The sequence below is a fragment of the Phalaenopsis equestris genome, unplaced genomic scaffold (assembly GCF_001263595.1).
Source record: "Phalaenopsis equestris unplaced genomic scaffold, ASM126359v1 Scaffold212195, whole genome shotgun sequence".
In the NCBI taxonomy this organism is placed as follows: Eukaryota; Viridiplantae; Streptophyta; class Magnoliopsida; order Asparagales; family Orchidaceae; genus Phalaenopsis; species Phalaenopsis equestris.
In genome coordinates, this window is record NW_018231140.1 from 123,311 (window position 1) to 148,698 (window position 25,388).

The following is a 25,388-nucleotide window of genomic DNA, read 5'->3' on the forward strand; positions in this document are numbered from 1 at the left end:
TATTGTCTTCATCTTATAAATATACAGTTAAATTTAGCTAATTGTTTGCTTTATTTTCAATTAAAAAAAATTACCAAAAAAGAATCAAACTTTCATTCCTATTATAACATTTATAGTTTGAGTAAGAATATTAAAATTTGTTGTCTATTTTTTTTCTGATTTAATTACATATTGTATTTCTTACTATGGGTTCGATATTCGGGGTTTAATCAAAAAGCTTTATATTATTTGATGATGGTACGTATACTTGCTTAGTATCTCATATTTAAATATAATAATTATATTCTCATTTGCTTCGAAGTCAAGTTTTTGGTGTCATTATAAATCAAGAAATATAAGGAAAAATTAAGAATATAATCGCATACATCGTACTATCATATTCGAGATCAAATACTTTCATGTTTTTTTTTTTTTTTTTTCCGGTGAAACAATTAACTCTAAAATACTTGCTGGAGGCAAATTCAGATGCAATTAATACCCTTTGGAAACAATACTACCAAAAACACTCGAATTTTTTCAACTTCTAGTGATGCATGGAAACTATATGGGTTGATTGCAAGATTTATACTACAACTTGACGTTGGTGCATAGTTTCATTTGCATGTGTGTTATCTTTTTTATCGAAGTTGCAACGCAAAGTATTCAAAACAAATATTTTTGTAAAGATGGCATCTGAAGATTTAAATGTTGTTCATGGATTCCTAGAAGACTGAGATGGCAGAAATTTGTTGTCAATTTAATGGCAATAGAGCAATAATTCTCTATCCGACAACCATAATTGGTGAAGCCTGGCCCCCTGGTTAACAGCATACAAACATATGAATTGGCTTGCACACAACTTTAACCACTAGATATTATTAAACTATTCACTAGTCAATGTTTATTATTTTTGTTATACTTTTTAACATAGCATTTTAGCCATATTCCAGTCAGAAATATTGTATCTAAATTTATTGCATAAAAATATTAAAGATTATGAGTATATTAGGTCATTTTAAAGGCGATACTCCCCTATATGAATATTGGGTGCCCTTTATGTACAAATCCAATTAAATTGGTTAGGATTAATATTTTTTGAAGTTGTTTGTTTTTGTGTAAAATAAATAAAAATAATTAGAGTTTTCTATTTGATTTAATGAAAAATAAAAACAATATAAAGCATTGTCAGTGATGATGGCAATAGTGAACAATGGTGGCGAGCAACATCATGCGAGTGGAGGGTAGCTAGCGGCATCATGCTAGTGAAAGGCGGCCCACTGCCAATGGAGGTGGAAATGACGGAAAAATTTTCTCTCCGTATTCCGGACGTAGCTCTACGTGCGAACTCCCAATAATAAATTGTCATGCGTGCTCATTGAAGTGAAATATATGGGTTTCTCTTCAATAATCCCAAAATAACCTATGTTGGGTTATTTCGAGGTTATTGAAGTGGAATATATGTATTTCTCTTCAATAACCAAGAAATAACACAGAAATAACCCCAAAAATAACATCTTCGGTGTTCTTTCGGGGTTATTGAAGTAGAACCACAGAGATTATTTCAAAATTATTTATGGGTTATTGCAACAATATTGTAGTGAAATATATAGATTTCTTTTCAATAACCATGAAAACACATCCTCGATTTCACATCAATAATACGGAAATAACATTCGCGATATGGCACACGTGGCGCTATATCATTGGAGTCCGCACGGGAAGCTACGTCCGAAGTCTGGATAGAAAAATTTTCCCAACAATAGGGCAACGGGCAGCCGATGGGCACAATGGCTACGTTGGCTAGCAACAGTGCCATTAGAGGAAATGACGGCAGAGCAACCAGTGAAAGACAACTACAACAGCCAATTGGCAATTGTCGTTGCAATGATAAACTATTATATTCAATATATTTAAAAATCAACCAAACATAATAACTTCAGAATACACATTTTAAGCACTCTTGTGAATTCCAAATTCACCAAAATTTTATCCTACATTCATTTTCATTCAACCATACAGAGATATTTTAAAAATAATTACATTTGATTTACTTTACACCAAATTCGTATAGTATCAAACATCTCTATAATCAAAGTGAAATCCGTCTAATTTTACAAAATCAAATTTGCATAAATTTGTAACCATCCGGATTAGATTTGATAGATAAGATGTCATAACTAGAAGTCTAAATAGAAGAAAATGGATCATTATGACCTACTACTATTGTAAGCGACTCAAATATGAGAATTTGAATTTTGCAACAGCGTAATAAATATTGGAATCGTAAGAACTTTTTAACATATCTTATATCATTTTCTTTAGTATTAGATACGTATGCATACTAATGAAGAAAACTGTATCTATTATTAGCACAAAAAAAAAAAAAAAAAGCCCAAATGCTTTGGCTATCATGTAACAAAATGTTGAAAACCAGTACAAGCAGAAATAAAATAAATTTTGTCAGTAAACATGAAAAAATTGTTTGTAATCAAATTCAGCATCTAGAAAAAGAATGGAATTAAGTATAAAAGGAGTTATATTTAGCATTTTTTAGAGGCCTAAAAAAAATTTATTCTGACTCGGATGATTCAAGTACTATTTTGGAACTTTTTCCAACGACTACCGTTAGCCCAACCTTAATAATTACAAGCAATATTATCATGATACAGTTTAAAAAGAGTCCGAAAATATTGAAACAAAATAACCACCTATTGAAATTCGTTTGTTTTGATCAGATTTGTAAGGGATGCAATCCTTATTTTAAATGGACAAATCCTAGCCAATCAACAGTTTTGATCAAGGATACAAAGAATGCACGGACTTTAAACGCCAATGTTGGATACAGAACAAGCAATGTTTACTGCTATTCTGAATGGAATAATCATACCATTATTTTTAGTTACATAATACTTAATAGTAAAGTTTAGACAATAAAATTTGTTTGTGAAAAAAATATGTAACCACCGAATTCAGCGACTCCATTATATGAGATGTGAACTTAAACAACTTGTAAGCTAAGAAGAACAAACTGATATTGATTTAAAATCTCTCAACAGATAGCGGTTATACAGGAAAGCAAACATTAGGATTTGCCATACTTCCCAGTTGAAGAACCTACGCACTAAATTAACCCTACCAGTAGTGGCAGAATACATAGAAATTAACTAAGCCATGTCGAGTGAATCGAGCATCACCCAGCTCACCATTAAGCATGAGATACAGAGCAGCACCAAGTACAAAAAGGTAATAATGAAGCTGAATATAACAGTGCAACTAACCTTACCATTTTAAATTTAAGAATCCTGTATAAAAGAGCCTTTAAGTCCGTGTTTCTCTTACTCCTGATATATTGGAATCAAGTAGCATAGTGATGGGACTCAACATCAATCATTCTAATCTGGTTAGCTTCAGAATGTTTTTGTGTCGTGGCTTTTGTGTCACTGGGATCCTCATTACAGTGAATAGTGTGCCAAATTGGTCTTTCTTGGTGGAACATTCTGCAATGACGGCAACAGACGCGTATTCACAAAGCTGGCTTATGTGTACCGCAAAACTACCATTTTACTTTTATTTTTATTTTAATGTTTTTACATAAGAATGTAACAAAAGAACATTTAAAAATTAGAATTGATTATTAAAAGCTGCAAATGCTTACGGATGCTTGCAGAGCATTGGACATTGTATTGTAACAACATATTTGCATGTAGAGATCTCCTTGATAGAACTGATTACTACCGAAGGTTCCGAGCAAACAAACCTGATCTCTGTCTCTCGAAGTTGGTTGGTTAGGTCACATAAAGTTCCGTTATTGTACACATGAGCATGATACCTAAAATTTGGCATGAGAAAAGTTATGCCTTCTTCAATTGAAGAAAACTTAATAATCATTTAAAAAAAGCTTCTCTCGTCAGCTACTTGATGAAATGGAAAAAATTGGCCAAAGAGATGTAGTCTACCTTTGAGAAGCATCTTTAGAACGTGGATCTTTTAAAACTGTAGCATCAGACTGGTTTTGGTTAAAGTTAGCAGTTGCCACTGGATCAAAAACACCCATGAGAAACTCCTGAACCGGCTGCGAAAAGAGCAACAAATAATTAAAATTTTTTACTATGAGGAAAAGTTGAGAAGGAAAGATTAAGAGGCCTGAATATTCTAGGCTCTCGAATTAAAATGTGATGTGATTCTTGAAGTATTTTATTTTAACAACTGGTCTATTCCTTTTACAATGTTATATAAGAGTACAACAACAACAACAACAACAAAGCCTTAATCCCACTACGTGGGGTCGGCACAATGTTATATAAGAGTGGTCAAATAAATTTAAATTTGGTTAAAGTTTAATAAAAAGAGAGAAGGAAATTGAAAAGAAGATCATGTTAAGTTCAGGCTAGAAGAATTTGCAATAAATAAAGAAAAACCATAACAAAACATGATCGGTAGGGTCGTAGTTTGGGAAATAAATTTTGTTGAAGGTACTGTAACTGAAATACAGCCTCGATTGTTTTGAAATGAGTAGAATGTAGGTTTCGATTGATTATCAATGTATTTGAAAATCCATCCTGCTTAAGATTTGGTTGGTGCAAAAATTGGAGAGTTATATTAAGTAGTCAACCGAAGCACACAAATTTTATCAAAAAACTGATATGAGCCTTTTAAATCATTGTGTTAATGCTAGGGTGTTCCTTGTATGCGACGGGTAGTATGGCCAAAATAGAGTGAAAGCGTGCAAGGGTCACTGAATTGACACGTAGGTGTAATGTTTAATAAGCAAGTGTTCTTTTATTTTGGAAGGATGTTGGCAAATAAATTAATCCATAAAGCTAATATTATGATAGAAACTTAGAATATAAGTACTCTCACTTATAAATTAATGAAATTAGTAAATATTATGGTACGTTAGAAGATAAATATCTTATATATTGAATAAACTAAATGAGTTGGAGAAAACACTAAAGAGATTATTAGCTTAAGTTTTAAACTTTCGTATTTGGGTTTGAGTCATAATAAAAAGTGTGAGTGTGTTTGAAAAAAATGTTTAAAAAATAATGTTATAAAAATTAAAAAAATTAGAGATAGAATTACATCTCTAAAGATTGTTGTTTATCCTAAAATTTTTAACATTACAAGCGTTCATACTTCCCAATTATATATGGATATATGATCAAATGAAAGATTATGGAATGAACAGAAAGAATTAGTACAAAGAATACCACTTGAATAAAAAATTTTTATAGAAGATTTAAATGAACATGCTAATAAAATAGTAGAAGATTTTAGAAATATTTATGGTAGCTATGGTTTGGAAGTGATTAATAAATAAGATAGAATCATATTAGATTTTTCTTTAACTTATGATTTTAATATTGCTAATATTTTATTTAAGAAAAGAGACCAACATTTTATCATTTATAAGAATGAATCTAATAAAACACAGACTGATTAAATTTTAATGAAAATATAAATCTTTCATATTATAAAAATTGTTAAATCATTTGAAATAAAAATTTAAATACCTAATATTGATTATTATTTTTTAATTTTAAAAACAAATATTGAAAGATATCATAAAATTAGATGGGAAACTTGAAAGATATAAATAATTTTATTTTTTATGAGTAAATTTTAAAATCTTAAGATTTGGGATATTTATGAATCTAAAACTATGTGAGATAAAATAACAAGTACTATTAAACAAGTTGCAAAAAAGTATATTTAGAGAATAAAAAAAAACTTTCTTTATGAAAATAATATTTAATGAAAAAGAATAACCAAGAAAAGAAAAAAAATAAGTTTTGTTATAAACATTAATTTTGATGTAACAATTTGGGAAAAATATAAGATGAACCGTAAGAAATCTAAGAAAAAAATTTGTGATACTAAGAATTCTAATTTTAATGATCTTTTTAATAAATTAGATACTAAAGAGGGAGAATGATATATGTATAAACTAGTCAACCATAAAGATAAGAAAAATAACAATCTAGTTCAAGTGAAGTGTATTAAAGATAAAAATCAAAAAGTATTTTTCTTAATCAAGAAATATTCAAAATAGATGGGTGAGATATTTTGATGAGCTTTTGATGGAATATTGTAAAATTATGATTGAATTTAGTGATCTTAATATCATAAATAAAAATAATATTTTTCATTTCTACCGCCGCATTAATAAAGCATAAGTTGAGGAGACTTTAAAGAAAATTAAGTATGAAAAAACAATATGAGTTTAGGATATTCCAATAAAAGTGTGAAAATATTTAAGAGTTTTAAAAATTTCTTAGTTTACTAAAATTTTTAATATTATTTTAAAAAATAAAAAATATGTATTATGAGTAGAGAAAGAGACTACTGACTCATATTTTTAAGAATAAACATAATGCACAAGAGTGCAGAAGTTATAGGGAAATTAAGTTAATGTCATAAATTAGAGATATGGGAGTAATTCAGCATAAGTTACGACGATACAAAAATTTCACAAAAATAATTTGGATTCATGTCGGGGAGTAATTCAGCATAGGTTACGACGATACAAAAATTTCACAAAAATAATTTGGATTCATGTCGGGCAAGTTTATTATTGAAAACTATACATTTACTGAGAGGTTTGATGGAGAATTACAGAGAGAGTAAGAATAATCTACATGATTTTTTTTTTTTATTTAGAAAAATTTTACGATAAAGTCTTAAGAGTACTTTAGAGATTTCTAGAAAAGAAAGGTGTTAATATTATATATAAATATATATATATATATATATATATATTAGAGTCGTTGCTTGTGTTCAAACTCAAGGTGAATTGACCAAGCATTTTCCCATTTTAGATGGATTACAACAGGAATCGGCTTTTAGCCCATATCATTTTGTTTTTGTTATGGATATTTTTACTGGACATTTACATGAGGATGTACCATGCATGCTTTTCGTTGATGATATCCTTCTTTTGGATAAGACTAGAGAGAGAGTTCAAAAATAACTAGATTGATGGAGTTTAATTTTAAGAGTCAAAAGGCTTTCGTTTGGGTAGATCTAAAACCAAATTAATGGAATGTAAGTTTAGTAGTAGTAGATCTAGTGGTGGGATTGTAACAAATGGTGATCAAGTCATTAAAATGAGTGAATATTTTAGATATCTTGGGTATATTCTTCATAGTGATGGTGATATAGATGGGGATGTTATTAGTAGAATTCAAATTGGATGGTTGAAGTAGAGGAATGTATCAAGCCTATTGAGCGATAGATAAGTATCTCTCACATTTGAATGAAAATTTTATAAGATAGTAGCGAAACCTACAATACTTTATGTCACAAAATATTGACCTCTAAAAGAGAACCATAAAATTAAGCATTGCAATGCTCAAGTAAATGACTGGATTTTCACTTAAAGACAATTTAAAATGAATATATCCATGAAAGAGTTGACTCTAGTGGCAGACATGATTAAAGAGAATCGTCTTAGATGGTTTAGTGATATTAAACGTCGACCATCTAATGACACTTTTAGGAGAGTAAATATTTTAGATTTGACTTATATTAAGAAAGGTAGAGGTATCCTAAAAAAAAATCAGCATGTTGTATAAAAAAAGATCTTAATTTATTTGAATTATAAAGAAATATGGCACTCATGAAGACACATGCAGCCGACCAAACTTATTGGGATAACTTGTCGTTGTTGTATATCCTAACCAAAGTTATACATCTTATGAATATTAATAAAGCAGTTAAAAAAAATTATGGCGCAAGCATAAGGTGGTAGAATTCAAAATGTGAGAAATTTTTAATACTTAGTTAAATTTCCTTGGTTGATTCAAGGTGGTAGAGTTCAAAATGTGAGAAATTTTTAATACATAGTTAAATTTGCTTGGTTGATTCAAACTTGATATGAGATAAATAGCGATTACAAAATCATGGTAAAAATTTTAAGTCTAGGAGTAAACATGCCATTAAAAAACTTGATGATAGAGTAAGAATGCACAAAGGGGTTTTAATGAAAAAAATATGCTTTTAAAATTGGGAAATATTTAAATATTGATAAAGTTAATTAAAAAAAAATTGTATAATGAGGGAAATCAGTAAAACAAAAGCTGCAGTATTTTATGATTTATCTAATATGCTTAGCAGTAAAGAAGGATAAATCGAGGCATAAAATAGCAAATGTTAAAGAAGAGTGATAAAGAATTTGGTTAAATTAGATAGATTAAAAGTAATGATAATTGACTTTTAGTAAACAATAATAACATCATCGAGAATGTAAATGTTATTTTGAGAAATTACTACATGAGGAATTTCAAGAAACTTTCTTTTGGATTAGCAAACAAATAATATGATAAATATATTATAAACTGATCCATAAAAAAATGAAATAGCGCTAGTTTTGAAAAAGTTAAATAAAAGTAAGAATTTAAGTTCATAAGAAAAACCATTGAGATTTCAAGAGCTATGAGAGATATTTCAATGATTCGACTAACAAATCCATCTCATAGAATTCTAAAGATTAAGCATTTCTTATGATTAAGGAATTAACATTTCAATGCTAAAATTTATAAAAAAATATGATATTCATAATTATGCCAAGTATAAAGCAGTAAAATTTCTGAGTTCTGTAATTTAAGCAATAGATGAGCACAATACCGCATAGGCTTAGATATACGTTAATTTTGAAGAACCAATTAACTTTATGACAGAAATATCTAACATGAAAGTAATTTTTATGTTAAAACAATTAATAAAGTGTGCATAACAAATAATGGATTATCAAGGGATAAGTTTGAGTACCAAAAGAATTAATTTAGGGTACTTGAAAATCATCTTTATGCCGGTTGACAATTACGTAAATAAACTCAATACATCTTTTAGATCAAATTCTAAACCTTTAGAATTACTTTATATGAAAATAATTGGATAAAAAATTCTTACTAGTTTAAAACAAAAAAAAATATGGGTATTTTATAGTTGAAAGGTGCTCAAGCTTAACATTGGTAGCATTGTTAACTAATAAGAGTGTAGTTATTAAATTTGTAAATTTTGTAATTTTATTTAGAACGAGAAGTATCTATTGAGACCTTTAAAGGTGACCATGAAGAAGAGCTTAAGAAATGAGAACAACTAAATATTTCATGAAATTGATATTAGATAGTTTCTATGCAAGCAGACAAAATAGTGTAGTAGAAAGTGTAGTAGAAAGACAGAATAGAACTTTGTTGACTATGGCTAGAGCAATGTTTAGTAGATTTCAACAGCCTAAATACTTTTGGACTGAAGCAGTGAATACAAATTATTATTTGATAAATAAAATAAACATTATTAAGAAAACACCATATAAAATTTATAAAGAAACAAAGCCTTACGACAACGAGCTTCCCGCCTGGAGATGCGCAAATGGGGAGGAATGTCCCGAAACTTCTATAGTGGGAGAATTCCTGCTACTTTGTTGGATCGGCCCTTGTGGACCTTTTTTTTATGCTTATTTTAAGTTAAATTATTGATTTTGATTTGGGAGTATTTATATGTTATTATTTCTATTTTTGGAACTTTTGTCTTGGTTTATAATATTTGAAGACTTCTCTCTATATTGTTTTCCTATTTGCATAGCTATATTCTATTATTTTCAAGTGGTGAATATATACCTTGAAGAGAACAGGTTTTGGATCCTCCCCATCAACCATACATCACCGTTTTGTTATTTGCCTAACTGCTTTCAGGCCGAACAACTGTATCTTTCCAAACTCTGTCGATTTCATATATTTTCTTCCGCTTACTATTTTATAATCTCTCCCTGCTAAATACAATCATTGAACATTTTCAAGAAACCTAATTTTAAGGATAACTTCACTATTTCTAAGCCCAAAATTCACATAACTTAAACCTTCCGCAAACTAAATATCATGACAGTCACTACCTCAATTCCTTAGCCCCATATCTAAACTTTCAAAAGCTTACTTTGTTATCTCCACCAAAAATCTGTCTCGACAACCTACCACATAAACTCAAACCATCGGCAAACCCTTCTACAGTCTTACACTAGCTAAAATCCTAAAGTGAAGAGCAAGACACAATTCCACCAAAGAGAAATCCTTAACAGGGTATTCAGGAGCATATCATGTGGCAGAGGCTCGCTGATTTTGAAAAGAGACAATATGGTAAAATCACCCACAATAAGATTAACGACCACTCAAATGGAGTAAATGATAAAACCCCTTCTCAGCAAGAAGCCTCAAGTGATGAAGAGTTGATATCACGTTGATTCAGCATTGAGTATAGAGAGATGATGAATTTGAAGTGAATGTTGATTTGTTGGAATTTGATAGTCATATAAACCCGAACGAGTTCATTGTGTGGCTCCAAACATTAGAATGAATTTTTAAATACAAGTACGTTCCACCTAACATAATGGTGAAGCTAACCGCCATCAATTTGAAGAAGCATAATTTCCTATTGTGAGAATTTGAAATGTATGCACTAGTGTGAGGGCAAAAGTAGGATCATGACCTAGTCCAAGATAAAGGAGATGCAACACAAGTATCTGTCAGCACATTATAGATAAAACTTGATCTTGAGACTTCACTAATTAAATTAGAAAGATCTCACAATGGAAGAGAAAAGCGTTGAGTTTGAGCAACTAATGTTGAGATGCGAGCTCATGGAGCCTAAGAAGATCACCATAGCTCAGTATCTGGGATGGTTGAGACCATCCATTGACAATCTGGCATAGTTACAACCTATTAGATGTTATATGATATCCACACCTTAGCTCTAAAGGTGAAGAAATAGCACAGTAGTATTAGGTTCACGAGATCGTTTAACAACAATCAATCTTTGGGTCAGGCAACACGAGCACAACGACCAAAGTACCTACGCCTATCCCTAGTGAGGAGACACCTACATAGGATGTAAAGAAGACAGACTGAGACCAATGCCCTCAAAATATTTTTCACTTGGAAGTGTTTCAAGTACCATGGAGATGAGCACATTGTATCAAATTGTCTGAACAAGAGAGTGGTTTCTTTCACCAAAAGAAGTGCAATGGGGGAGACAGAGTAATGACTCGAGGAAAAGATTGGAGAAGTGTACAAGTTACTCAGAGATGATGGTGAGATGTTTATGGTTCAACGAATTCTTAATATTGAGTCAAAGATGAATTAGTGTTGCTTAGGCATAAAATTTTTTGGTACTCATTGTAGTATAACTGTGAAGGTGTGCAGTCCCATAATATATGAAGGTAGTTATGAGAATATAATAGATATATCAATTCTGGACAAATTAAGCCTCATTATTCACAAGCATTCCCAAACATATTTCCTGATTTGATTGAAGAAAAGAAATGAGATCAATCGAAAAGAAACGTCTAGTAAAAATTTTAAGACAAGTTATAGAATCATATGTGATGCAATATCGTGTCTATAGAAGTATGTCACATTCTTTTGGGTTGACTATGGCAAGTATGATAGTGATATATTTCATGCTAGTCACAAAAACACATACTCATTTATGAAGGATTAGAATTGTATTATACTTCTGTAATTGAGAGTTAGCCGTACTCAGATAAGGACAAGAGTTATAGTGCCTTGTACTACATTTCTGTAGGCTATGAGAGACAACAATGAGACTGACCTTGGTGAAGGTAAACAGTAGTGATATAGGACGATACCTAAAGCAATGCAACCCTATTAAAGAAATTTTAGGATGTTTAGATTGACAACCTACCACTTAGATTGCCACCCCTATGATAGATTTATTATGCTATAGATCCCATCCCAAGATTAGTGCATCTAAATCAAGCAGCTTATCGAATGCGACAAGTAGAGTATGAGAAGCTTTAGAAGCAAGTTGAGGATTTGATGGCTCGTGAACTAGTATGCAATAGCACCGGTACATGTCATACCAGCTTTAATTGTGCCCAAAAAAGATGATTTATGACGCTTGTGCATTGATGGCAGGGTCATAAACAATATCACTATCAAGTACAAATTTTCATTTCCGAGATTGGATGATTTGTTTGATCGATTATATGGAGCCAGTGTCTTTTCAAAAATTAATTTGCATAGTAATTATCACCTAATAAGGATGTGATTAGGGGATGAGTGACAATCAACTTTCAAGTCACTAAACGAACTGCATGAATGAACGGTCGTGCCATTTGGACTATTCAATGCCCCGAGTTCCTTTATGAGGTGATGAATTAAGTTTTTTGAGCTCTCATTAGAATGTTTGTTATCGTATTCTTTATTGACATTTTGATGTACACTTGTTTAGAGGGGTCACTTAGAGTACTTGAGATAGGTGTTTGGAATTCTTCAAACAAAGAAACTACCAGCCACCCGAAAAAATGTCATTTTTTGACATTGCAGATTTGCTTACTAAGATATATTATTTCAACAACCAACAACAAAATGGACCCTACTAAGATCGAGGCTATTGTGAATTGTCCTAGCCAGCAGTTGTTCCCTCAAACATGTCAATTTCATGGACTGATTTTTTTATAGGAGATTTATAAGAAATTTTAGTCATATTATGGCACCCTTGACATAACTCCTCAAAGCAAACAGACTTCCTTGGTCAGATGAGAGTCTAATTTGGTGCTATAAAGAAATAGGTTACCCGGGTAATTGTTCTAATTCTTTTAGACTTCAACCAGGTGTTCAAGGTGGAGTGTGATGCATTCAATGTGAGAATTGGCACTGGGTTGATTCAAGAAGGAAACCCTATTACCTTCTTTAATGAGAAGCTAAATTAATCCAAGAGAAAGTATTCTACAAATGAATTTATGTTATAGTGAGAGCCCCCATTCACTGGAGTCATTATTTCTTAATGAACGTGTTTATTCTTTACATTAACTATGAGGTCCTGAGATTTTTGAACAACCAAAAGATACCAAAGAGAAGTCAAGCCTCATAAGTGGAATCTCTCTTCAACATAGTTTGTGCTTTAAGCACAAGGTAGAGAGTCAGAACAAAGTAGTAGATGCATTGAACCGTCGTTATTTATTAATCACCACTATGCCGTCCAAGATAGTTGGTTTTGATTTTGCCACTAATGAAAATTTTTTGAAGATTTTGCTTGTTAGGATAGACCGCATGACTAGTATTAGGGATCAGATGGATATTTATTCTCCCCGAAAACACTATGCATTCCTCAAAGTTCAATTAGAGATAGCATTTTTAAGAAAATATCATAATATGAGGTTGATAGGATATTTTGGAAAAGACAAGGCTATTTCCTTACCGAAAGAGAATTTCTACTGGCCTAGATTAGATCTATATGTGAAGAGACATGCCAAACAATGCAAGATATGTTATTTGGCAAAGACATGGGGATAGAATATAGGCTTATACACCCCATTCCCATTTCCAGGGCACCCTAGTTGGATATGATCATAAATTTTGTGAAGGGCATGCCACAAAAATAGGTAAGTAAAAGTTTTATCATGGTAGAGGTAAACCACTTCTCCAAGATAGTAGTTGGATATGGGCATGAATGTTGTGGTGAGCTTACCATAACCACAAAGAAGTAAAAGTTTGTTATAGCGGAGGTAGAACCACTTCTCCATGCTAGCACATTTTATTCCTTATCACAAGATAATGAATTTGTCATGTAATGCAGATCTATGCTTCTAGAAGATAGTCCATCTTTATGATATACCCAAGACCATCACTTTAGACAGGGAGGTGAATTTCCCCAGCTATTAGATGATTTTACGAGGTAAGTCAAGTAAAAAATTTCATTTCTGCTTAGCAACACAATCACAAACAGATGGAGGGACGAAAAATATTAATCGCAATTTGGAAAACATCCTCAGGTGCGTTGTAGGCAAGAATATTAAGCTCTGGAATTTGATTCTCAATCAAATTGAGTTTGCTTACAACTGGCCCACTAGCCAGTTGACAGGTCAAAAGCCCATTTGAGACTATGTACAGGCAATTTCAATATCTCCAGCTACTGAACATAGTACTAATATAAAAGTCAGAGTTAGAGAAATAAAAACTTTGTATGAGCAGGTGAGAAAAGAAATTATCACGTAGAACATCAAGTATCAAAAGTAGCCAATAAGTCCAAAAGACCATAGGATTTTAAGGAGACTTAGTATGTATCGGGTTTAAGCAGAATAAGTTCGTTGCAAGTTCATTTAGAAAGCTCAGACAAAGAAAAAAATGTCCATCCTTAATAATAAGGTTTATAATATTAATCTATAAAATGAATATAATATGCTTGCTACATTTAACACCGCTGAACTTTCGTCGCATTATAATTATACGGATGTTTACATATAGAAGAGGAAGCTTCTCCTGCCGGTGGAGAGTGATGTGAAACATCCCGCCTGAGGGACTCACAAAGGGGCGAAACTATCCTATCCAAAAACATCTGCAGTGAGAGCATTCCCACTTCTTCGTTGGGTCAATCCTTAAAAGCCCCTTTTTTATGCGTATTTTGAATTGCATTTTAGTTATTTCTTGCTCGTGACTATTTATAGATTATTATTTCTTATTTTTTCAAGGTTTTGATTTGGTTTATGTAATTTGGAGATTTGTCTTTGTTTTCTTTTATTTATAGATGTAGCCTACTTTTCTTTAAGTGGTGAATCTGTATCTTGAAGAGAACGGGTGGTTGATCCTCCCCGTCTTACATTTCTGATCAATTTCATATATTCTCTTCCTCTTATCAGTTTACAACATCACCCAACTAAGTTCAATCCATAAACACTTTCTAGGAACCCTAAAATGGTGCAACTAATATATCTCATTTTCATGAATTTAGATGTACTTATTTTATGGCAGATAATAGGAAAGAGAACTTAACAAAATTTGATACCATATATAATAAAGACATTTCTTTACTCAAATCAGATTAAGGCTTATAAATTTAATTATAGAAGAGTAACATTTGACTTTAAATGAAAATCATCTATTGCTTCTTAAAATGAAACATTAGAATTGCAAGAAGATTGGTAAATTAGTAAATTTAACTTTAGAACAACTAGAAGCCTAAAAAAAGAATCCACAGCATCTGTTTTACCTAGGAAGTGGAAGTATGCTACTAGCCATTCTACGGAACTCAAAATAAAGGATCCATTATAAAATTTACGACAAAAAAGTGCAATTAGAAAAGAGTTGGATCATTTGCATTTCTATGGCATATAGAGCTCGTATAGCTAAAGCATTGGCAGATGAGTTTTACATGCTAGTAATGCAAGAAGAATTAAATTAATTTATCAAGAATAATGAGGTTATCAGCTAATGCATATACCCAATGATTAACATGTGATAGAACTAGGCAGGTCTGTAATAATAGATTAGATACTCAAAAAAAAGAATGTAACAAACAAAGCTAGATTGATAGCATAAAGTTATAGTCAAATTAAGGGGATGGACTTCAAAGATCCTATGCTCCTTAGCCAAACAAGAAGCTATGAGATTGTTATTGGCATTTGCTTGTTATAACGAATTAATACTCTATCAAATGAACATAATATGTATATTTTCTAATGGAATTATAAAGGCAATTTTTTATGTAAAGCAATCTTGAGGATTTATTGACCACTTCTCTTCAGTTAATATACTTAAACTGAGAAAGATACTTTATAGACTAAAATAAGTTTATGAAAGCTTGGTATGAGAGGTTGAGCGCATTAATGATCAATTTAGATTTTAACTAAGGATAGATGATACCGTGTTATTTACTGAGTATACTAGAGATGATATGATAGGAACACAATTATATAAACCACATTCTCTTTGGAGCCACAGAAGACTCACAAAATCATGGATTTTCAAGAATTATGAGTAAAAAGTTCGAGAACATATTGATAGAAGAGCTCACATATTTCTTGGATTAACAGGTTAAGCAATACAAAGATCAAATTTTCATATCTCAAACCATAAACATCAATTATTTAATTAAAAGGTATGATATGAAAGGATACAGGTCTATTAGACTCTCATGAGCCTAACTAAAACAAATGACATAAGAAATGAAATTTAGAGACCAATAATACAGTGCAGGAGAAGCCTCAAAATCAGCTGAAAAACCAGTTGAATTTTTCCTGTAATTTAATGTTTGAATGGCCCGAAAGCAGTTAACGCTGAAATACCGGCTAAAAATTCAGTCATTCTAATTTAACATTTGAAAAACCAACTGCAGCTTTAAGCCAATACGGTAATCACTAAAAGGTGGCTGATTAATGGCTGAATTTCAACCAATAAATTTAATGGCTGTGCCCATAAGTCGTAATATATCAAAGTTGGGCATCAAAAACTCTCATTTTCCTTCGCTTCTTCATTTTCACTCTCAGCGATCACTCAATGATGAACAGAGACAACCTTGCTACGTTCTAGCAAGGAAACCAAATAACGGTAATGCTCGTATTTCTCTCCACTTTCTTTCTCTCAGCCTTTATGGTTTATGTCGATGACATGCTCAGCTCATGATCTCGGAAAGGAATCCATGCCAACCACTCAATTCATATGTATTTACATTTTGAATTCACATGAGAGTTGTAGTCATGGATGAGTGTTTCTAGAGTGCTTTATGTTTTGTTGAAATTTCCACTTAGAATCTCAAATAGATATCTGGGATTGAGGAACACACCATAATTGGATACCTGATGATTGATTTATGGAAGATCTGCATGCATACGACATAGTTCTTAGTTATTTACATATCTGACACCTAAACTCCATTTTTTACATGTATCCTGCCTTTTCTATTTATGAAAAGGTGTATTTCACTTTTAGGGGTTTGCCTGCAATTACAATTTAGCATCAGTATAATTTAGTAAATCCAAATAATAATAACAACACCAGCAACAAGCCTTTTATCCCACTAAGTGGAGTCGGCTACATTAACCCTTTTATCCATTGTCCTATTAATCTCATATTTTCATTTAATTCTAATAAATTAAGATCATTTTTTATGCAACATGCCCAAGTGTTTTTAGGACTTCCACAACCTTTCATAACATAAGTCGAATCTAAAACATCTACCCTCCTAACCGTATTAACAGATGGTCGACATTTCATGTGACCAGGCCATCTAAAATGACTCTTTCTAATACTGTCTTCCACTAAATAATTTAGTAAATTCGAAAATCATAAATCACTTAAATTCACCCTCTCCTAGACTTAGTAAATCAGGATTTAAGCCGAATCGAAGACAAAAGTTCGAACCCTAAATCCAAATATTTATAAATCCATAATAATCTTGCATTTTTGCATTTGGTTGGATTCAGTAAATCCGGTGACAAATAATATTAAAAAGCACTACCAAACACACATATCACTCATCACATCTAAAATGGAGCAGTATTTATATATATATGCTTTCTTATTTATAGTTAAGGCTTAGGTTTACAAACATACCACTAAATTCCTATGCATTTACATATCTAACACCTATACTGCCACACAACTCCTAGGTATTTTATAGAAATGACACACAATTCCTATGCTATTTTAGTGTGATATTTGGGGTTTAGTGCAACGTTTGTAAATTTGAAATTTTAGGTATGAGATGTGTAAATACATATGAATTGTGTGCTACGTATACATATATCTCTTTCTTGTTGAGGTTAGAAACATTTGCATAAATACTGCTCCATTTCCATGTATTTCCACACTTTTATTACTTTGACTGTTTTAGGTCTGAGAAAGTTACGTATCTAGCACACAATTCTTATGTATTTACAAATCTCACACCTATTCCAAGTTTATTTTTGATGTGATGAGTGATATGTGTGTAAATATGAAATTTTAGGTGTGAGATATGTAAAAGCCCCTTTCTTGTTTAAGGTTATAAAGTTTTGCATACATACCACTCAATTTTATGTATTTACGTACTTTTGCAATTTGTTTTGCTTTAGGGTTGGGATAATTTACATATACCTGCCACACAATTCTTATGTATTTACATATCTCACACCTAAACTTCCATATTTACATACATAGGACTTTTGCGCTTGAATCCTATATATGAGAAGCTGCATTTCACATTTAAAAATGTTTTAGAATTGCTATTTCTTGGTCTGATATTAAATTTTAGAGTGCAACGTGCGTACATGTAAGTGTTTAGTAATAAAAAGTTGGGAGTTGATACGAGATAAATTTGTGTTATTTCCTTGCATTAAACACCATGATATTTCTCATTTATCAAGATATTATGCTTGAGAAAGATATTTTTGTGGTTTTGTGCGGGTTACAGAGTTAATGTCACTTGGGAAAGGAAAAGATGCAAAGTCAAGCGCAAAAAGGATGAAAATCAGGATTTCACATATGCAGGCTAGCATTTGCGCGCATGCAAGCATGTGCATCCACTTGCGTGCATGCCCACGCAATTCCGCGACCATACGTCCCACTTGCGTGCATGTGTCCACAAGCGCCTAAGCACACCACTGACCCCTGCATCCACAAGCCCGCATACGCTTCTAGCTTCCCAATTGCAAGCACAAATGCGCACCTAACTATGCATACCAACCAGCGCCCCTGTAGTACCTCCACAATCCAGTGCTTCCAAGGTGCCTGCAGCTGTGCGTCTGCAGTACCTTAACATGCCCACGCGCGGGTGTGCACACATTTGAGCACACCTAAACCAGCCAACTTACCAAAATGCCAAATTTCAGATTTACCAATTTGGAGAGTTTGGATGCCTATTTTGGGTCTTTAATACCTTAATTAAGTAAATAACATGTTTTTATCATTATGAAACTACGGCTTGTTTTGGGGATCATGCCTCTAGGGTTTGGGGAAGTCTTTAGAGCCCTTCGAGTTTCTTCCTTGGGTTTGCTCAGAAGAGTAAGTTTTTCTCGTTTTTTCTCCTCTTTTCAAACTAGACTTAGCAGTTCAGTAAAATAGAAGTTTGTCTGTTGGAAATATTTTGGAACTATCCTTATAGGATCAATATACGGACTCATTTCCATATATTACTTGATCGACCTTATACTTGTGTGATTGACCGACTTACTTCACAGCAATTTCAAGCATTATTAGACCTCAAGATAGCTCTAAAGAGAGTCTTTAAATATATTATGGATTCACCAAAACAATGATTGTAGTATTCCTAAGAATGAGCTATCATTAAAGCTCATAAACAATAATGATGCCAACTATACAAAGTGCAGAGTGGACCGAAGAGCACCTCAAGCACATGCTAGTTCTTAGAACTCTCTTATATCAAGGTCAAGTAAGAAATAAAAATCAGTTTTATCCACCAAGACCATTAAAAATAGCACTGTTAGTAGTTGTGACTTGTAGTTACACTACATTAGACAACGGCTCATGAATTATAGACTAAGGCTAAATCGCATTCCAAATTAGATGAAACAACACCATTATAATAAATTTACTGAACAATGCTATACAAAACTTAAGCGCAAAACACATATCAACCCATCATCATTTTATTCGAGAACATATTAAGTCGAGATGACATAGTCATCAAGTTTATTAATACAAATCACTAGTTAGCTAATAATCTTCACGAAATCCTTCGCAAAAGATCGATTCATTTCTATTAAATGCTTAGGAATGCCATATCTCAAACTACAGGTACCTCTTTGTGACTTGTGACTTTATACACAAATTCTCTTTAAATAACATAAAATACCAATGTATGCTCAAGACAATTTTTTTATTATGTTAAAACCATACTCATCCTAGAAATCATCCCATAAAGTAAAGCTTGACACAATTAAATTCATTCTCACTTCCAAATACATGAACCTCAATCATAATGAATACACAGTTGATCAATAACCTTGCATGTTTCCGCCCTCCAATTTTTAGTGTCTCTCATGAAAAGACTAGTCATCCTGCTCAACCAACACCTTCCACCCACAAGGACAACTAACAAATATATCAAAAGTTCCAACGTGGATCAAATGGAGGCAAAAATGAATGATCGAACTCTAGCCTACCAATGAAGGGCCACTACCCGAAGACATTTCCTAAATTTCAAGGATGTTGGTGATGATGATATTGGTGAAAATAAACATTTAGTTTGTACTGCTTTTAGTTTTTTTTTTTTTTTTTTTTTTTTTTTGGTTCAAAACTAATTTATTCCCCATTTTACTATGATGACAAAAGGTTAATAAATTATGAATGTCTAGAGATAGAAACAGAAAGTCTAGTGCCACGAGGATGTGCATGGGAGAAGAGTATTTGAAATATTTTAATGTTATAATGAATGGTATCAAAAAATAAATGACGACTTTTTATCAGCTTATTTTTTTATTGATAATTATTTATCATCACTAATATATTCTATGTTTATTTTTATTATGAGATGTTTTTTATATCTAAATAATTTTTCTAATAAATTGCATGTCATGTTATTTATAAAATTAGTTATATTTAGACAAATGATTTTCACTTAAACACCCATCTAATATAACATTCATTAATTTCTATATGTTATAATCTAAATAAGAAAGATTCTTGATCCCATAAGCCTATATTATCTCATAGATTTACATGAGTGCAACCTATATTAAAGAACTCGTAATTGATAGTTTCTAAAATTAAGTGCTTGCAATTAATAAGTACACTATTAGAGCAAATCAAATAGGAACTTGAACTTTAGTATAAGAAAATACATTGCATCTTTCATGCATTAAAAGCCAATACTTCAGACAAGCAATAAAACATGAACTAAATTTCTTTTAGTAAAAGAAAAACTAAATTCAGCCTAATCAATCCATTAAATTATGCTTCTTGTTAAGTCAAAGTATTTTCCAACATTATTTAGGGCCCATTTGGGGCAGCTTAATGGGTGCGGCGACGTTCCACCGTTGTGTTTGAATTATGCGTTCGCCTCTGATTATCTTCGCCGCTCCAAATCGCAATGATGGAATTCCTTAATACCCGTCGAAGCAGAATGTAGGTCGCGACCCGCGTATTCTTATCGCGTTAGGGTGAAGAATTTCGGAGGTGACCTTCTCTGCTCTCCCTAGCCCTTGCCCTCCCGATCTCTCTTCTAGTCCGTGCTCTCGCTGAGACCAGCACATATTACGACCTCACACTCTCGCCCTCTCCGATCTTTCTTCTGCTCATATATGCCTCATACGAGTATGTATTCGACCCTCACATTACTCTTTGCTTGGGAATACTGGAATAACTACGGCTAAGCATATGGTTTCCTACCTCACTTGTTTTATTTTGGATCGGCTTGTTTTATTTTTTCTTGGGTTGCAAATAAAATGGGGCAGATGTAACTGCATATGAATTCAAATGTGGTCACACACTATATATTGGGGCATTTACATACAAACTACTCAAATCTTATGCATTATTTCAATTATTTGCTATTGGTCTAAAATGTGAGCCATATGTTAGATCCTAAATGAGAGATCTTGCTATGGGCACCTCCGGAAAGATGGATTAAGTGTTTCGGTAGGTTTGGGTATGGGCAGAAAGATGGATTTTGTGTTTCTATGCATCTTGAAATTTTTTATGCTTATTTTCGGTAGGTTTGGACTGGGGATTTTACATACATACAGACCACTCAATTCTTTTGTGCTTGTTTTGTACAGTTCCTGAGGATGAGCTTACTGAAGTTTCTTATTATTTTTTGGTTTTAAAATCTGGAGCTCCACATGGATATTTCATTCAGTTTACCACAATACATAACACAATTTTTTTTATGGAAGATTGACATACATGCCACTCAGTTCCTGTGTCTTTATATGCTTGGAAAAGTGATGGAAAAAGTATATTTCACATTTTACATACATAACACAATTTTTGCATTGATAAACTTATGCTTGGAAAAGTATATTTCACATTTTAAAAGTTAAAATGGTGGAATTTTTTATGTGATGTGCAAAATTTGGGTGATGTAAATGTAATAAAAAACAAATTTTAGGTGTTGGATATGTAAATAGATAGGGATTGGCGGCTAACTACGTAAATGCCATTTTATTTTTTACTTTAGCTTCCTTAAATGTTTACTTTACAGTCATATACATGACTGTTTAGAAGAGAAGGCTCTTTTGAGGGCAAATAACTATGAATGACTGTTGAGAGAAATATTTTACATACATAAAGAGGGCAAATAACTAAAATTGAGAGAATCATTATGCACAATTTTATCAACGTTTAAAGAGATAAGCAAAGCAGAATTCATGCTTTCTTGAGCTTATGATCACATAGGAAAGCAATATTGTTAATTGTTAGAGCAGAAGGCTCTTTTGAGGTATCTTATGCCTCTTGCTCCATAGTTTTTGTCATAACTGTTGGGATTTCTTTTACAATATTCTTATGCCGCTTGCTCCATAGTTTTTGTCCCTGAAACTGAAATGCAGCTATACGTTGTTGGTATTGGTGCAAAATCGTATGAACAATTGGTTTGCTCTATTTACTCAGCATTCACACTCTATAAATAGATTCTCATTATTTCTCTTGCTATTATTGAACGGTATGCCTTGATGGGGAAGTTGTCTCTTGCTTTTGGGTTTTGCAATGTATTGGATGTGGCTATGTATTGCTCAGGATTCATTTTTGGGATTTGCTATATATTGCTCAGGCAGATTTTTGGGATTTATGAAATCAAGTTATCATGTTGTTTTATCTATTGGGATTTGCTACTTGTGCAGATTTTTGGGATTTGTTACTTCTGCAGATTTTTTGGATTTGTTGATTGCTGATAATGTTGCTTTATCAATTTGATGAATATTGCTTTTAAGGAACAACTTTTGGGATTTCATCTACAATACTCTTATGCCTCTTGGCTTCGTATATCTTTGCTTGGGAGTAGTTTGGTTGGCCTTTGAAAGAATTATAGTGCTATGTTAGAATTATAGTGCAATGTGAGAATTATAGTGCAATATCTGTTTTTTGGTAGCACAGATATGTAATATTTCCAATTTGGTTATAAATTTCCATGGGTTTTCTTCTGTCGATGTAAGTCTCTGACCGAACCACATAAATCTCTCTTGTATTTGTTCTTTATTCCTTAGTTGCAACGTTGCGGATATTATGTTGGTTGCGGGTGTTAATTTCTGGCTTGTTATTTCTTGGATTTGTAAAGTATTTATTTTAAAAGTTATTTGGTTATGCGGACGAAGAATTTATGACTTGTTCTTTTCGTAAGGATTTCGAAAGTGCTTATTTTAATTTGTTCCTTATAGTTTCAACATGTTAAGGCAACTGAAGGGGGTCCGTCTGCAATGTGGGATAAGGAAGTAATAAATATTTTTTGCGAGCTATGCATTAAAGAAATTGAACTGGAGAATAGACCAACCACGTATTTTAATAAAGAAGGTTGGCAAAATATAGCTCAGAGAATCAAAGAATCCAATGGTAGGGATTACGACAGGCTTAAATTCAAAAACAAATTGGACCAATTGAAGAAAGAATGGAAAATATGGAAAGAGTTGAAACGTTGCTCTGCCGGGTTTGGGTGGGATCCCATTAAAAGGACGATCGATGCTACAGCTGAATGGTGGACTGAGAAATTAGAGGTAATTTTCTAACTAATCCCGTAATTTTTTACTTCTCAATTTTATTACTTCTCAAATTAATTAGAAACCAATCCCCCTAAATACAACGTTACAGGAATTACCGACAGCGAAGAAATATAGGCAATGCGGAATTGAGCCGGAGTTCGAGAAAAAACTTGACATTATGTTTAAGGGGGTTGTGACAACTGGGAAGCACGCATTAAACCCAAGCGAGATGGGATTTTCAGGAATACCAAATGACTTGCCACCTGAACAGGTTATAGCTGATGAAGAAATTCCTAGTATTAACCAAAAAGAGATGGAGAAGTCTAATTCCATGTCCAAAAGGCCCAGACTTGCGAGGAGTAAGAAAGAGAAGAACAATTTTGTTAAAAGCTCATTTGCTGAACTAATTGCAGTTTTTTCAGCTCCGCCTCCCCCTGACAGTACGATTTGGGACTGCGTGGTCATTTTAGATACTATTACAACAGAAATAGCAGCCGATATGCGCTTTCAGGCAAAATGTGTTAAAAAACTCGAGGACCTTACTCGTAGGCAAATGTTCATGGCACTGCGGCCCGAGATGCGCATTGAATATTTATGTATTATAGTTGAAGAATGAGTCTGCTTTTTATTAAGCTTTCATTAGACTTTTCACTTATGTATTGTTATTACAACAGTTTTTATCCTTTATTTTTTGATGCTATGTATGGTTTGATTTTTTTTACTATCTTCGCTTGTGTATTCATATACAACATGTTATGTCACTTATTTTCTGATGCTAAGTAATCCTTGATGTTTTCACTATTCCATTCTCCTGTCACCAACTCTCCATATTTTCTTTCATCCTAATGTATTTCTCATTTTAGGATGTATCCACTGCAAGAATGCCATAAAAGAATGGCATGGGATGCAGTTATAGCGATATTATTATTGGAATACTACCGCTCCAGCTATAGACGGATACCACGCATGACGTCCTCTTAACGCATGACGTCCTCTTATATTCCTCTTATATTAGGGACAAATGGGTGGGTGAGATGCTTGTTCGACATCCGATAAGGTTCAGCAACATTTTGAGAATGACTACGCCTATTTTTATCAATCTTCTACACGAGTTATGTCGGAACCATGGCCTACAAGGTTCTTCTAGAACGACTACGAGAGAGGTGTTGGCTATAACATTATACATGCTCTCACAGAATGAATCAGTTAGAAGAACTATGGAGCGATTTCAACATTCATGGGAAACCATTAGTCGATACTTTTCCAAAGATTTACAAGCACTTGTGAGCTTAGCAACACAGAACATTAAGTCAGTGGATACATTGTTCGCAACTATTCCTGAACAAATTACAAATGATTCTCGTTACATGTCATATTTCAAAGTAAGCATTATTAATTTGTTACTTTAGCTTAATGACATCTTGAGTTGCTAATTATGATTAACAAAACTGCATTGGAGCAATTGATGGCATTCATGTAGATGTTAGACTACCAAGCCACGAGAGGTTCGCGTATATTGATCGGAGTAGGACAACTACCCAAAATGTCATGGCAGTATGTGATTTCAACATGTGTTTCGCATTTGTAATGGCGGGGGGGCATGAAGTGCACATGATAGTCGTTTTTTTTCCTATGCAACTAGGAATATAACACAGTGTTTCCCTCACCCACCTCCAGGTTTGTTCATCTTACTTAAATCTCTCATTAATTACATTTATTATTTTTAATTAATATTATCTTTAATAACAGGGAAGTATTATTTGGTAGATGTTGCAAATCCGATGTTAAGGGGCTACCTGAAGCCCTATCCAAACACTAGATATCATATTCCTGATTTTGAGCGAGCAAATGGCACGATTTGTGGCAAAAAAAATGTTTAATAAACGGCACTCCTCTTTACGGGGAGTTATTAAAAGAATTTTTGGGGTGTGGAAGAAGAAATAGATTATCCTACGTGATGTTTCATCGTATTCATTTCCCAAGCAGG

The 25,388-nt window shown here is 32.6% G+C and overlaps 1 protein-coding gene across 3 annotated transcripts in view; it reads right to left on the reverse strand.

Moving 5' to 3' along the window:
• Positions 1-2,986: 2,986 nt before the first annotated feature.
• LOC110036883 (protein OS-9 homolog) overlaps positions 2,987-25,388 on the reverse strand; it is a 55,973-nt gene continuing 33,571 nt past the window's right edge. For all 3 annotated transcript variants that reach the window (XM_020741437.1, XM_020741436.1, XM_020741438.1), the window contains exons 5-7: positions 3,936-4,051; positions 3,635-3,808; positions 2,987-3,476 (exon numbers count right to left, since the gene is read on the reverse strand). In XM_020741437.1, coding sequence (XP_020597096.1) covers positions 3,335-3,476; positions 3,635-3,808; positions 3,936-4,051 — 432 coding nt within the window. In that variant the 3' untranslated portion in view covers positions 2,987-3,334. The remainder of the gene's footprint in view (positions 3,477-3,634; positions 3,809-3,935; positions 4,052-25,388) is intronic.